This window comes from Camelina sativa, chromosome 6, assembly GCF_030686135.1.
Source record: "Camelina sativa cultivar CO46 ecotype springtype chromosome 6, ASM3068613v1".
Classification (NCBI taxonomy): domain Eukaryota; kingdom Viridiplantae; phylum Streptophyta; class Magnoliopsida; order Brassicales; family Brassicaceae; genus Camelina; species Camelina sativa.
In genome coordinates this window covers 2,053,364-2,067,748 of record NC_141885.1, presented here as the reverse complement: position 1 = coordinate 2,067,748, position 14,385 = coordinate 2,053,364, and the positions used below count along the sequence as shown (strand labels likewise).

At 36.2% G+C, this 14,385-nt stretch overlaps 4 protein-coding genes and 2 non-coding genes across 10 annotated transcripts; 2 read left to right on the top strand and 4 right to left on the bottom strand.

Annotated features, from left to right (window-relative positions):
- The first annotated feature begins 770 nt into the window (after positions 1 to 770).
- TRNAT-CGU (transfer RNA threonine (anticodon CGU)) lies at positions 771 to 842 on the top strand. The gene has a single exon. It is a non-coding gene; the product is annotated as a tRNA-Thr (tRNA).
- A 1,744-nt stretch (positions 843 to 2,586) lies between these two features.
- Positions 2,587 to 3,866, bottom strand: LOC104790128 (protein SPIRAL1). Its single transcript, XM_010515836.2, has 3 exons — positions 3,744 to 3,866; positions 2,978 to 3,293; positions 2,587 to 2,883 (listed from the first exon to the last, which is right to left on the bottom strand). Exons 2-3 carry the CDS (start codon positions 3,275 to 3,277, stop codon positions 2,806 to 2,808), a joined length of 378 nt encoding a protein of 125 aa, XP_010514138.1. The 5' UTR covers positions 3,278 to 3,293; positions 3,744 to 3,866; the 3' UTR covers positions 2,587 to 2,805.
- A 1,412-nt stretch (positions 3,867 to 5,278) lies between these two features.
- On the bottom strand, positions 5,279 to 6,544 carry LOC104790127 (ubiquinone biosynthesis protein COQ4 homolog, mitochondrial). The gene is made up of 2 exons (XM_010515834.2): positions 6,103 to 6,544; positions 5,279 to 5,930 (listed from the first exon to the last, which is right to left on the bottom strand). Exons 1-2 carry the CDS (start codon positions 6,286 to 6,288, stop codon positions 5,436 to 5,438), a joined length of 681 nt encoding a protein of 226 aa, XP_010514136.1. The 5' UTR covers positions 6,289 to 6,544; the 3' UTR covers positions 5,279 to 5,435.
- Positions 6,545 to 6,787: 243 nt separating this feature from the next.
- LOC104790126 (cell division control protein 48 homolog B) lies at positions 6,788 to 9,802 on the bottom strand. The gene is made up of 12 exons (XM_010515833.3): positions 9,521 to 9,802; positions 9,386 to 9,430; positions 9,209 to 9,264; positions 8,957 to 9,106; positions 8,760 to 8,864; positions 8,567 to 8,666; positions 8,213 to 8,479; positions 7,954 to 8,123; positions 7,714 to 7,842; positions 7,545 to 7,635; positions 7,389 to 7,466; positions 6,788 to 7,295 (listed from the first exon to the last, which is right to left on the bottom strand). Exons 1-12 carry the CDS (start codon positions 9,677 to 9,679, stop codon positions 6,834 to 6,836), a joined length of 1,812 nt encoding a protein of 603 aa, XP_010514135.1. The 5' UTR covers positions 9,680 to 9,802; the 3' UTR covers positions 6,788 to 6,833.
- Positions 9,803 to 9,923: 121 nt separating this feature from the next.
- LOC104790125 (uncharacterized) lies at positions 9,924 to 14,331 on the bottom strand. Of its 5 annotated transcripts, none has more exons than XM_087455729.1 (14): positions 13,227 to 14,331; positions 12,572 to 12,848; positions 12,340 to 12,479; positions 12,132 to 12,267; positions 11,784 to 12,044; positions 11,638 to 11,700; positions 11,470 to 11,566; positions 11,282 to 11,387; positions 11,104 to 11,197; positions 10,820 to 11,019; positions 10,634 to 10,733; positions 10,428 to 10,544; positions 10,272 to 10,328; positions 9,924 to 10,154 (listed from the first exon to the last, which is right to left on the bottom strand). In XM_087455729.1, the coding sequence occupies exons 5-14, from the start codon at positions 11,802 to 11,804 to the stop codon at positions 10,047 to 10,049; spliced, it is 963 nt and encodes a 320-aa protein (XP_087311855.1). In that variant the 5' UTR covers positions 11,805 to 12,044; positions 12,132 to 12,267; positions 12,340 to 12,479; positions 12,572 to 12,848; positions 13,227 to 14,331; the 3' UTR covers positions 9,924 to 10,046. The 5 variants fall into 5 exon arrangements, 4 of the variants coding, with proteins under 4 accessions (XP_087311855.1, XP_019102169.2, XP_010514134.2 ...); XM_019246624.2 differs by having other exon boundaries at positions 11,638 to 11,711; positions 13,227 to 13,426; XM_010515832.3 differs by having other exon boundaries at positions 11,638 to 11,711; positions 11,784 to 12,038; positions 13,227 to 13,390.
- Positions 13,447 to 13,518, top strand: TRNAT-CGU (transfer RNA threonine (anticodon CGU)). The gene has a single exon. It is a non-coding gene; the product is annotated as a tRNA-Thr (tRNA).
- Positions 14,332 to 14,385: the final 54 nt, after the last annotated feature.

Genomic DNA, 14,385 nt, shown 5'->3' with positions numbered 1-14,385 from the left:
TTGTATTTTTGTTAGAGATACTCTTCACAGTCTCTTTAAGCTGCTCTCATCACTTTTTTAACAATGGCAACGTAAGATGAGGGAAGCATACGCAGGTTGAAAATGTAAGGGGACAGAGTAGGTTACGTGTCGATCTCTTATTGGCGGAATTAATAGTTTTGTTTTCGGATGTGTTGGTGATTGAACGGAACAGTCCATACGTACACGGTAAATCATGTGCCTGGACTGACACGTGTCAACCTATTACTGCCTTTTAAGTTTTTGATACGCTATCGTTGGATGTTAAAGAAAACTGTTGCGAACTGAACCAAAACTAGAGTTGGGTTTGTGAATATGAATGATGGGCACTTATATAATAACAAACAGATTATAAATAATTATATGTAAATTAATGTTAATGTATTTAGGTGATGTGTTTCTTTCGAATCCATTTCCGATTTTCTTTATAACAGTTTTACATTCTTGAATTTAAGTTAACACAAGATTGGAAAGATGCAACCGTTCTCATTTCGGCGAGAATCAACGTTTTGGGTAATTGACTCAAAACCACAAGTTAATAGTAACCATTTCCAAAACATTCAAAAAATAGGATTAAGAGTTACATCTCTTCTAATATTTATCTGATTTGATCGTTTCGACAATTTTTCTCACACCATATCGTATTATGATTAAGTTGCTTCTCTAATTTTTAATGATTTTTTAATTTTAAAATTGCTATAAAACTAATTTTATTTAATTAAATACTGGAATAATATTTTAAAGGAATGAGTGCCACCGTAGCATAGTGGTATTGCGTTCGCTTCGTAAGCGAAAGGTCGTGAGTTCAATCCTCACCGAAGGCTTATACATTTTCCATTATATATCCTTAATTTTCGTGAATACTTAAGTTTAATGAGCCTCGTCCCATAAATCTGGCATTATATATCCTAAGTTTTATCAATACTTTAGTTTAATGGCAGTAATATCCAATAAACTTTTTAACTTACAATTTTGTTCTGTGTTGAATACATGAGCTCCTTTGACATAGATCCCGGAGGAGCCATTTACAAAACTTATAAGCAGCAAAAGTGCTTGAGGAGACAAACTTATAATGGTTAGTGTTCTCCTAAACGCTTTAGGAATTATATTTCTGTGGAATATAATGTTGATGTTATTTTATTTTTATAAATTTATAAATCAAATTAATTGATAAATACTTGAAATTTTATGTATATAGAAATCATGGTAGATAAATAAAAATACTTAAAATTGAAAACGTAGATAAGCAACAAACTGAAAGAAATATTTTATAAATTTTCAAACATATTAAGAAATCATTCTTCTAGTAATCCTCTAGCCAAACACGCTTCCTTGTAAGAGTCACAGACCACACCCTTAAACGTCCTCAAATCTTCATCACATCTTGGTCCTTTCAGAAAAAGGAAAAGAAGTTGCAAATGAACATGATCATTAAACTTACTTGGAATATAAGACGTATTCGATATTACCCTCCTTCTGATCCAACATTTTTCTTCCGGATTCCAAGTAAAGAACTGAGGTATATCCTCAAACTGAGTTCTCTTGCTTCAGCTGAGTAGTGCTAGATTAGTTATTGGAAAGTTTGCTGCCATTTTGAAACTTATTATGTTTGATGAATGTTATGTTTGATGAATCGAAAGTAGATGTCAAATGTGTATTTATAGGTAGACATTTACAATTCAGTCATCGAGGTTGAAGTTTAGAGAATATTCTGGTAATTATTCTCATATCCTAACACGATATCCAAATAATGAAAGTAACCTTTGGAGATTTTGTTAGTTTAGGATAGTGTTTATTGCGGTTACTTGATTCGTAATATTTAGTAGACTAACAATTAAGACAAAATTGGAGAGAATATATTTGATGAAGATATGATACATTTAAAAGTAATTACGACTGATTAGAATAAGATATTAGAATTAATAATATGATAAAGCTGAATAGTTGCCTAAATTATAGGAAATATAATTATTTGGTTAGTAAATATTGGATGAGTTTTTGGAATGTCTAACAACCAACGAAGATTTGTTACATATATGCTCATAATTGTTTTTCTTTAATGGTTTCAGCGATTCCCGCAGAAGGTTGGTGAGATATGTTCTTCAGTTTAAAATCTTGGCTTGTAAAGGGGTGATCCATTTCTATATCCAACTCTATTTTTCGGATTTTTTCACACTCGTATCCGTTTACTTAATTTCGAGTTATTTTCACTTAATTGACTTGATCCATTGTAGATCACTTCTCTTTTACTTATATAGGGATACCAAAATAACATAAACTAAAACCGAATCCAAATGAGATTTAAACCCTACCCAACCTGTTAAAAATATTTTAATTATTTATTTATTTAATTTTTGGCTTAACACAGTTTTCATTATCCAAAATCAGTTCATATATAACATCATCCATCGTTTTGACTAGTTAAGAAAGTATATATATACATGTAACATTTGCTTAATATTTACAACTAAATGATGTTTTAAAATTTAATATCAAACAAGTTTGTCATACAATACGTGTGGATCCGATGCTAGGCAGTCTTTAATGTATTCGATTACTCGGGTGTTATTTTCAGAACTTGTGCTTTGCATTGAATTGATGGTTAATAACAGAAACTTGAAGTTTTCTTTTTAAACTCAAAACATTTTTTTCAGGAGAATATTACAGACAAAGAGTTGAGATAAGGAGAGACAAGAAACCGACTTCTTATCATTTAAAGGCTCACATCAAACAGTTTCATAGATAGCAGAGACAGTGCATAAGCTACGCCTTTGCAAATTATTCATTCTACTTCCCACCAGTGAAGAGATAATCCAAGGATGATCCTCCTCCAGGAGCTGCATGAACTTTGGTCGAAGGACGGTCCTGGAGAGACAAAGAACGAGAGTGAGTTGAGTATCATTACCATTACATTAACGTGTATTCGAGTTATGGACACGAAAAAAAACAAAACATTTACAGTGAGGAAGTTTCCGGTGTTCTGTCCTTCAGCTCTGGCATAGTTGTTGACAGGAGTTTTGATACCAGCAGGAATCTGCTTGTTAAGCTCTGCTGGCTCAACAGGAGTAGTAGCAGTCGTGAGTGCGGTTGCAGTGGCAGCTGATACAGGTGGTGGTGATGGTGCAGTGCTGTTGTTAGCTTCAGTAGGCGCAGGGCGAGGAGCTGGAACAGGGTTAGGAGCAGGAGCGTCACCACCAGCACCACCAAAAAGATAATTCAATGAGCTTTGACCTCCACCACAGCTGTTTCCACGACCCATTGTATAAAACTAAAACCTAACAACAAACAAAACTATGAACTTAAAATCCCACAATTCTGTATAGAGCGAGACTGAAATCAATGCTGCTTCTGGAATCAACGCATAGATAAAAAACATTCCGAGTTGTAATCTTACAATTTCAAATAGGCAAAAATGCAAAATCCACAGCTCAAAAACGAAAAACAAAATTCACAAATTCACGAAGAAACCTAGTTTTATTGCCAAATTTTGAAGGACGAGAGTTTAATAATATATACGGAACAATTGTGAAGAACAATCTCAGATCTAAAACTATCGAAATCGAATCACCATTTGTGAATTCCTGAATCTACGAAATCAAGTAAGAGTCGAAATCTTCTAAAATTAAGGGATCAAATCAGAGAAATCTACGATCTAAGCCTCGACTAAGACATCAGAGAAACGAAATTAAAGCGATCTGGAGATTTTTAGGGTTAGAGGAACACACCTTTCGTTAGAACTCGCGATCAGATCTAAGAAGACACCTGAAGAAGAAGAAGAAGAAGAAGCAAACGCAGGACTCAGCACTGACTACTGAGTCATAAGCGAGCCAGTCAATTTATAAGCTCACTCCGGTTTAGATAGTGTAAGGGTTCCGGTTTAATTGACCGGTTAACCAACTTAAACAAAAGACTCCAAATTTTGATTAGTTAAAAACAAAATTTCACATTTTTCGATGAAATAGTTATCTTGCTTTGAAAAGATACGATTCCAAAACCGGTTAGAGTTTAATTGGAGCTTTGTGAAAAGTTGTTTATAACTTATTTTGGATTTGTAGTGAAACTACTAGCAATTACTATTCAAGTGTAGTAAACCACCACTAAACCAGTGAAATTATCGGTGCTTTAAGAAATTTTCACGACGGTGGTGAGGTTCGTGGGCCAATGTTTTTTTTTTATATATATATATATGTAATGGCAGTGTCTTTTGTCATTGTTGGAATCAAATAATTAGCCGTTTTTTTTTTCATTTAATTTTTTGGAACTTTGAAGGAAAATATAATTTTGGTATTTATGAAGAAAACAAAATTTAGAAACTCTTTTAACATTGTGCTGTTTAAGTCTCATTTAGCAGAATCTAATGGTAATTCATGTTTAGTGTGATTGAAGTAATAGTTTCTACTTTCCAGCAATCATGACTTGTCCTCGAGCACATCGGGATGAATCATTCGTGTTGGACCTCCAAAATTTAACAAACTAATTTGTATAAGATCTTGAGATCCCCAAACCGGTAGTTGTTTGTGCCCCCATAAATTTAAATATTTATAATAATTTAATTTTTTTATTACAGTAAATATTTGGATAGAAAATCAAAGAAGAACTTGGAAACCAAACTCGTCGTCTAATGTTTCAATAAAAAAAACTTTTTTTTCTCACTTTCGAGGAACCGTTCGCCCTAACCGTCAACCAATAGTTTCTCTCCAATAGGTGGCTTCCACAGCACCATCATCGGTTCCATTTTCTTCTTGTTTTAGGTTGTTTCTGTTTGTCTTCCTAACTTTGTCAAAGCTCAGCTTCGTCGTCTTCACTTCCATGGCTGAGTATTCAATCAGATTCCTCTTATTGCAAATTGTGGATAATTCAATTTACTCATTTGTTTGGGTTTGCTCCGGTTTTGCTAGAAGGTTTATTTGGTCGTCTTCTTTGAACTAGTGCGTTCATCTTCCTTCGTCAAATTCTCTGTCAGGTTCCGTGATTCGTTCCACTTCAACTCGCCTTCTCCGTAGTTCTCTTGTTTGGGCTTAATTGGGACTATTCCATTCGTGGTTCCTTCAGATTCCGTAGATTTTTTTTTGTATAGTTTCCCTCGTTTGGGCTTTAATTTTTCAAAATATATTTGTTTTCCTTTAGCTTAGTGTTTCAAAAAAGCATCCCACTCTTATAGTTAACAATCATATTTTATAATAGAAAATCTGTGGACGAAAAAAAAAAATGTATTTGGATAGAAAATGGATGAATAAAAATAGAACTACTAAGATTTGGATGGTAAAAATAGAAATACTGAGATTTTTATTTTGTTCTTTCTATTCTCGTAAAGTGGTAAGCATAAATATCATAAAACACTTTAACACTACCAAATTTATGAAACCATTAAGTATTTTATTGTCATCATTGCTCAACTAAATGACACTGGATTTTTATCATTTAGGATGTTGAGGAGCTGGGATGATTCCCCATTTTCTTCGAACTTGCTCCAAGTCTTCACTAAAGTGACGCTCATAGTACACAGACATGAGGTCAGTGCATTGCCTTCCTGCTCGAACAGCCCAAGGAAAGTAATGTTTCAAGAACATTGATCTCTGCTTCTCGTTAAACCTCACAGTGCCTCCAATCACAGAAAGCATACACATCGGTAGATACATCTGCTCAAACTCTATAACTTTCAAAGCCGACTCTCCGATAAGATTCGTAGGAAGGCCAAACAGAGTGTGCCATAAGTCATGAACTTCACGAGCCCGTGTCGCTACGTAAGCCAACTCATCCGTCTCCATGAATCTTACGGGAGGACGATCATCTGGAGAGAAGTTTCTAGATCCCATGAATTTAGCATATGCAGCTCCAAATGTGTTGTCTGGTAGATCCCAAGCATGACCTACTTGCTCTGACACAACACGAGGACGCTCCAATAGTATAGCCTTCAAAGTAAAGAAACCACCAAAAGATCAAAACACTATTGTAAACCAAATCCATCAAAGGAAAGAATCAAATTCACAAACTCAACCTAAGTATTTGTTCATAATCACTCATTGCACAATTGGTCATCAAAATCAAATCGATTATTTAATACTTAGGTTTGAAGAAACTCACTCTTCCTTCTTCGCTCTTCTTCATCCTCTCAAGAACCATTTCAAAAGCTGGTTTACCGGTGGTTTCACCGAGAGCTGCGATCAGATCAGCTCGACGAGGATCTACCAACGCACCGATAGCAGATCCCATCGCCACCGCAGCTTGTTGCCATAGCCTCAACGGAACTCGAGCTCTTTCGATGATCATCGTTCGTAGAGATCTCTCTGATTAAATTCGAAGAACAATCAGAACCAAAACCATTGGAATCGAGTCACCTATTCTAAATTCCTGAATCTACGAAGAGACAAAATCTCCTAAAATTGAGGATAAAACACCATAATTCATAAGCATAATCGAGTATTTAAATCAGTGGAAACTACGATCGAAGAAACGAAATCAAAGCGATCTGGAGAATTTTAGGGTTTAAGAAACACACCTTTGATGTAAAAGAGGAAAAGAAACTGAAGAAGAAGAAGCAAACGCACTCCGGTTTAGCTAATGTCTGGGTTCCGGTTTAATTGATCGGTTAACCGACAAAACCAATGATTTCAAGTTTTGGTTAATTAAAACAAAAATTCACATTTTTTCAACGAAATATCTTTGATTTAAATAATATATGATTCCAAAACCGGTAAAGATTTTGTTGGAGGTTTGCCAAAGTTCAGATAATTATTTTGGATTTGGAGTAATAGTTTAAGTAAACCGGTTCAAAACAAGAAACCTTTTTTTTTTAACTTTGAGCAGTTTAAGTCTCATGTAGCAGAAGCTACTAGTAAATCATGTTTACTGTGGTTGAAGTAATAGTTTCCAGTAGCAAGTAATATTAAGCTTAAAACACCAAATTGCCATGAGAATCCTAAACCGAAAACAGCTGAACTCTCTTTCTTTTTCTTAACCGGAATCGGTTTTGAAGTCGATCTTTTGGACTTCCTGAATGATGAATAAGCTTCGACTTCTTCGGTTGTTAATGCGGGTTTAAGCGAGCTTTTTGCGGTTTGGAAATGGCGATTGAAGACGGCGGTTGCTGCGATGTTTTCTCTAAGGGAAACAGTTCCGCTTTCTCTGCATAGACCCTCGAGCTCAGCACCTGTGAAAAGCTCAGTTTCTTCAGCGATTTTTCTGAGATCAATGTCGTCTCCTAGTGTCATGTTGCGTGTATGCACTTGAAGTATTTCAAACCGGGCTTCAAGATCAGGCGGTGGCACGTATAGCACCTAAAACAAGACATTTTGAGAAAAGGGTAACAATGAGGTTTGTTATTTCTGAAGAACTTGTCTGATCTAAAAGATCCATATATGAGGACTTACGAGATCAAATCGACCAGGTCGCATTAGAGCAGCATCAATTGCATAGGGGCGGTTCGTGGCAGCCAAGACGAGAATTCCCTAAACCAAAAACCATCAATATCACTGCAACCTGATAACAGAGATAGAATCTATCATAGCCTATGAGCGTTTGTTTACCTTTGCTTCTTCAAGACCGTCCATTTCAGTTAACAATGTAGATAGAAGCCTTTCTCCAACTGTAGAACTATTACTTGAGCTCTCATCGCCTCTACAAAGATCAGTGGAAATAAACATGTTAAACAGTCTATGACGCGAAGCAAGAGTTAGGAGAGAGACAGAAACAAACCTTTTACAGGCAACAACATCAGCTTCATCAAAGAATATTATACTTGGAGAAGCAAGTCGTGCTCTTTGAAAAGTGTTCCGCAATAATGCTTCACCTTCTCCAACATACATAGAAAATAGCTCCGCACAGCTATATCGCACCACACACAAAAAACACAAGAAGGAATCAGTTCCTTTAAACAAGTTTCACAACCAAAAGGGACATCAAGTTGTCAACTTTCTGATCTGCACAAAATTATACCTTAAAGAAAAGAAGGAAGCTTGAGCAGCATTTGCAGCAGCTTTAGCAAGGGTAGTCTTTGAGCAACCTGGAGGACCATGGAGAAGTATCCCACGCATCGGCGATATGCCCATTTTTACAAATGCAGCTGAATGTTTTATTGGCCATTCAACAGCTTGCTGGAGCCTTTTCTGTCACAAAGAAACCAAACCAATTTATCGCAATGGAGAATACAGTACAGCCAAGTAAAACAATGGATATGGATCAAATGAGTATTGACCTTTAGGTCTTTAAGACCACCAACATCCTCCCATGTGACCTTAGGGATTTCAACTGTGATGCCTCTTGTTATACTTGGACCAACCACAGATTTTGCAATCTTGAAGTCTTCCGATGTTAGAATAAGGGAATCTGAGGATCTTTTACTTGCGGATATTGTCGCTTCACGACATAGAGCTTCCAAATCTGCCCCAACATAACCGTTGCAAGATGTTGCTATGGCTTGCAGATCAACACTAGGATCTAAATTTACTTTCTTTGTGTACAGCTGAAAAAAAATAGCAAACACGAAGCTCACAAAATAGTTACATGAAAAAAAAGCAATAAACAATCCCACCAAAGAACTCGAAATTACCTGGAGGATTTTTAAACGATCCTCCTCATTTGGTGTGCTCACTTCAACTAAAGCATCAAATCGTCCCGCCCTTCTTAGTGCTGGGTCAATCGCATCCAACCTTTTGACAAGATCGGAAAAACCGTTGAATCATTACATTCATACACAACGATGTTACTTAAAAACTAGTATACTGTTTAAGGTAGACAAGAACCTATTTGTGGATGCTACAACAACAACACTTGGTGCAGATGATGAAGGCTTGTTTGAGTCCATTAGTGTAAAGAGTTGAGATGCAATACGAACATCTTGCTCTCGCCTGCATTTTTGAGAGAAGCTGGAGCTCTAAAAACTCTAAACCAAGATAACAATTATAATCTCAAAGTAACAGATACTTGAGTGATGCAATACCTGGCATCACGTCGAGGACAAAGAACGTCGATTTCATCAATAAAAATCACAGAGGGCTTGTCTGAAAAAGCGTGAGAAGAAGCCTCTGCAAAAGCTTCCCTTAAGACCTTCTCGCTTTCTCCAGCATGTGCACGATGTACAGAATGAGGGCTGAACAGAGCATTGACACAAAAAGACCAAAACTTAGCTTAGCTTTAGCCTATTCCTCTAGACCATAAAAAAATACAGAAGCTACAACACAAAAGGAAGTACCTCAAAACAATCAAATGTGCATCACATTCCTGGACAACAGCACGGACCAAGCTTGTCTACAATAATCAAAATTGCGATACAGAGCGAATTAGCGTATGTAAGAATTAAGATCAAAGTTGAGAACTTTGAAGTTTCCAACGCACAATGAAAAGTTCAAGCTTGAAACAGAGTATTAACCTTGCCGGTTCCAGGAGGACCGTAGAGAAGCAATCCTCTAGGCCACTGCAATGATGAGTAAAAGCAGAGCTAATCAAACCAATTGAAAAACAAAATGCAGAAGCTATGAATCTAATCAGAGGTGTTGATGTGTACTTTGAGACCAAGAGTTCGAGCTTCGAGAGGGTAGCGAAAAGGGAAGATGATGAGTTCTCGAAGTGCTTGCAGAGCTCTCTCGTTGCCACCAACTTCTGCTTCCGCTCGCCATTTCTCTTCTCCGACGATGTTGTCGCAGACACTGCTTTCGGTTTCCATCAAAAAGAACCAAACTTTGGGATTTACGGCTTTACAGGGGTTTATGGTGCGCCGGAGGAGCAAATCTGATTAAGACACTAAATTTAGGGTTTTTGTTTTTGTTTGTTTTGTTTGTGATTTTCCAATTTTACCCTATTTTCTATAAACTGTTTAAAATTGGGCGAAAAGGTTAAGTCGTTTTAAGTTTTAACAGTCCTCTTATTATGTAGTCCCTTCTTGTTCAATCAAACTCAAAACATGTAACTTTTTCAAAAATTGAGTCATCAAACTCTGTTTAACGTACTCTCCTCTTAGTCATCTGTATAGAATACAATGGATAACAAAATGGATCTAACAATAGTTGTCTAACATCATGAGTCTGAGGAAATTAGTGTGACGGTGCGTGGAATCTCACGCTTCCGGCAGAAGCCTGGTTTGCGGCACGGTTACTTCCAAAATTCTTCCGGTTTGATTCACGAGCGATTCTTGATCCAAACTAAACAACCACAACCAAAGTCCAAAACAATAGTGAGATAGCAAAAACACACAACAACAAAAAACTCCCAACTGTACTAGTTTGAAGTCTGTTCTCAGCTTTTCAACCTCTCTTTACCTGAATTGCTCTCTTAGGCATCTTTGCAACTTCATGTAAACCAAGCAACTTTGCAACCTTCAAGATTTTTGGTAACATGTCAGGTTTATGAAGTTTATAGGATGATTCTTGTGGCATTCTTAAAGTAAAAAATGGTAGCTTTTGTTGTTTAGTCACCTGTCTAAGAATCTTCTTGTCTCCCTTTCCACTTGGTTGCTCAAGATCCACAATTTCCCACAAGGGAATGTCAAGGAGAGTCTTTATCACATCTTCATCTAAGAACGGGAATCTCCCCTGAAAATGTAATATTTAACATGTAAGAACGGAGCACAAAGAGGAAAATGATTTCGGTTTCTAGTTCTGACGTGACATATCACATATACCTCTTTACCGTTATCTGCAATGCATCTATCATCTCGACCTAAATTTCTTTTCCAAATTCTCTGCATATCTAATTTCATTTCTTGATCCAACGCAACCCAACTGGAAAAAATGAAAATAACTTATGAGATGAGGTTATTGTTCGTTTACATCTATATAAGACAATGTATCTTTAGACATATATATACCTCCCATTTCGATATTTTGTTCTGTGCCTACCATAACCAGCACATTGCTCATCAGCACCAGCGCCAACAAGCAGAATTCTAGCATCAGACTTATACTTGACCCGCCTGTTATCTTCTTCTACTGCTTGATTGTCGCTTTCTTCATGAATCCAACCATCACCCCGAGCAGCAAGCCAAAGTGCTGTTCCAATGTTGAGGTCCTAGAACATTGCAAAAGAAGATTGTGTAATTCACATCAAGTTCGGAAGATTGTAATCAGAATCCTCCAAGACTTTGAAGTTTACCATGTAAGTGTCTGCAGGATTTATGAGTGACATAACACGTTTTGTCTCAAAGGTTAGTTTTGACAGATCAGCATCAATCTCAACAAGTTTCCAGCTAAGAATTCCAAGAACATTTGTATCAACATAGATAGTAACATATAATATATGCGTCTTTGATAAAAAGATTTGAAAATTCAACCTTCTCAATGGTGCAATAGTTTTTAGTTCCTTTATTCCAGCCTTGGCGGAGATCCTGTCAGGAGCATTCGGACCGTCAAAACTGACATTGAGGAGATCAACTTCATCTGAAGAAATAGACATTAATATTTTTTTACATTAGTTTCAGAACTGATGCCTAAGACAGAAACAGCGGGGAGGAATGATTACATATTGGATCAAGGCACTGATCCAAAAGGGCAGCAAGAATCATCGAATCCAATCCACCAGAGAAAAGAACAGCTACTGGGACAACTTCTTTTTCTCCCTGTTTATGCCAATAAGGTGTTAAGAAGAAAACACAATATGCTTGGAGAAAGAGAAAGTTAAAGCTCATACTTGAAAAATGTTATGAAGTGAAGTTCGCCGCCTCACTGATTCCTTTAACACAACCAAAACTGTCTGCGCAAGTCCTAAAGCTAAGCCTTATCAGGCATATGAGATTCAGACAGAACTGGAGGAGTCAAACGAATCTGAAGCAGTACCTGAAGAAGTTGAAACAGCATTGTCTCCCTCTTCTTGAAATCCACTAAGCGATGATGTTGATAAATCTTCAGGTCTTGGTGCAACAGATTTCCTTTCCCATTCAATCAATTCTTTCCAAATGGGATTTCTCCATTCGTGCTTCGTGACTTCACCATGAATACATAAACCAGATTCTGAAACCCCAAAAGAAATGCTGTACACTCCACATGGAAGCTCTTCCCAAAACCTATGACCTCTATTACCATTTTCAGCATCTGATACTGCCAAAAATAATTATCTGTACATAAAGCAATACAAAAACTGGAGTGTACATAGAGACACAAAAATGACTATCAAGCAATACAAACCTGAGCCGTGTGCTACAGAAGCAGCTGGTGAAACAGACGATAGAAGAAAACGAGGGTCTTCCACAGTTGGCCAGTGAACAAGAAGGCTCCTCCGACCAAAAGCATCTTTACCGAACCATAGCGTTCTTGAGCTTTCCTGATGGAGAAAAATGTTCAAAGAGCAAATAATATTGCTACAAAAAGTATAGCGTATAAGTTACAGAATTACCTGCCAATAGATAATGGCCCAGGGGCCTTTAATCATGGAAAGAACATCTGGAACTAAAGATTTTGCTTTCTCTAAAGACTTCAAAAGAACTTCAGTATCATTATCATAGCTATTAAGTTCAATTCCTCCGAATACTTCGCCTAAAAGGGAGATATACCAATCAATATTGTATACTGTATAGTGTAAACCAAACTCATGATAATTAGAAGAAAGCTTAAGAAGTAAAGCAGACCATTGTAAGCTAGAATGTTTCCAGAAGAATCCACCAATGGCTGTCTAATAGGACTAGTTCCTCTAAGCTGTAATGTAGAACCAATAAAATGCAGTTCACCCAAAAGAGTAGTCTCCTCGAGCTTATAAGTTTCTTCACCAGCCTCAACAACAGAGAGAGTCGCAGACTCTTGAGCACAATTTGGTACATCAGGTCGAAGATGAATCGTCTTTTCGCCTACACTATCAGGACCTCTTTGGCTTAAGACAACTTTAACATCTTCAACAGAGACTTGCAACTGGTTTACCACCAAGAAAACACCAAATTAGCAAACTTGAAATTCTGATGTGATCAAATAAGAACTGATCTATGGACAACCAATTCCCTTATCTCAATAAATATTTTATTAGCCATCGATCAAAACTCAAAAAAAGAGTAAATCTTTCTTTCTACCCAAATATCAGAATTCGAAACTTCATCCAACAAAACAGTTACATAAGAACAATCAGTCTTCCAATTCAATTAAAGATTCAAGCTTTATCAGTAACGCTAAACTTCAGACAGAACAAAAACCCTAAACTTCAAACCCAAAAGCAATTCATACTAAAAGCTATGAACTCAAACGCCAATACGGTAAGAGATGTTAATCACAAGTGCATCAGAGGAAGAGATTTACTCGTTCAAAAGGAGGCTCGGGGGCTGAGAGAAACGAAGCAAGCGTCGAGAGTTCGATACGAACGCCGCACACTACAATTGCGATTCCGCACATATCGCCGCCGGCGTCGTCTCTTTCTCGTCCGTCTCCTTCCGTCAAAAGAAAAGAGTTAACGAAATTGCTTAAGCCTGTTAATCAAACATTAAAGTTTTAATCTATTATTGACGAAGTAGAACAAAGCGCCTCCGTAGCATAGTGGTATTGCGTTCGCTTCGTAAGCGAAAGGCCGTGAGTTCGATCCTCGCCGGGGGCTTTTTTTTTTTGTATTAAAGAAAACCAAAAGAACCAATTATTATTTTCAAACCAATACAAACCAAAATCACATATAATTTTATACGAAAACCATTTTTTTTAAAAAAATTTCAAACAAATACAAACCAAAATCACACACAATTTGATACGGAAGCCAATTTTAAAAATAAATTTTCAAACAAATACAAACCAAAATCACATACAATTTTATACGGAAGCCAATTTTTTCAAAAATCCGAAGGTATTAGAAACAAGTAATTGGAATTTGGAATCCAAACGAACCAATTATTATTTTTACACCAACACAAACCAAAATCACATACAATTTTATACGAAAGCCAATTTTTTAAAAAAACTAAAGTAACTAGATACAAGTAATTGGAATTTGGAAATCAAAATCACATACAATTTTGTACGAAAACCAATTTTTTTAAAAAATCCGAAGGTTTTAGAAACAAGTAATTGGAATTTGAAATCCTAACGAACCAATTATTATTTTCAAACCAATACAAACCAAAATCACATATAATTTTATACGAAAGCCAATTTTTAAAAAAATCTGAAGGTTCTATAAACAAGTAATTGAAATTTGGAAATCAAAATATGAATTTTTCTTTTTACTTTTTCCACCAATTAACACTGGATTTGAAACCAATTATTATTTTCAAACCAATACAAACCAAAATCACATACAATTTTATATGAAAGCCAATTTTATAAAAAAACTAAAGGTTCTAGAAACAATCTATATTAACATTTTTGAAGTACATTTTGGTTTATGCCCTTTAAGTTTTAATTATTTAATTTTCTTTACAACATTAACCCCTAAAACAATTTTATAAATAACATTGCAGAGAAAGTCAAATAC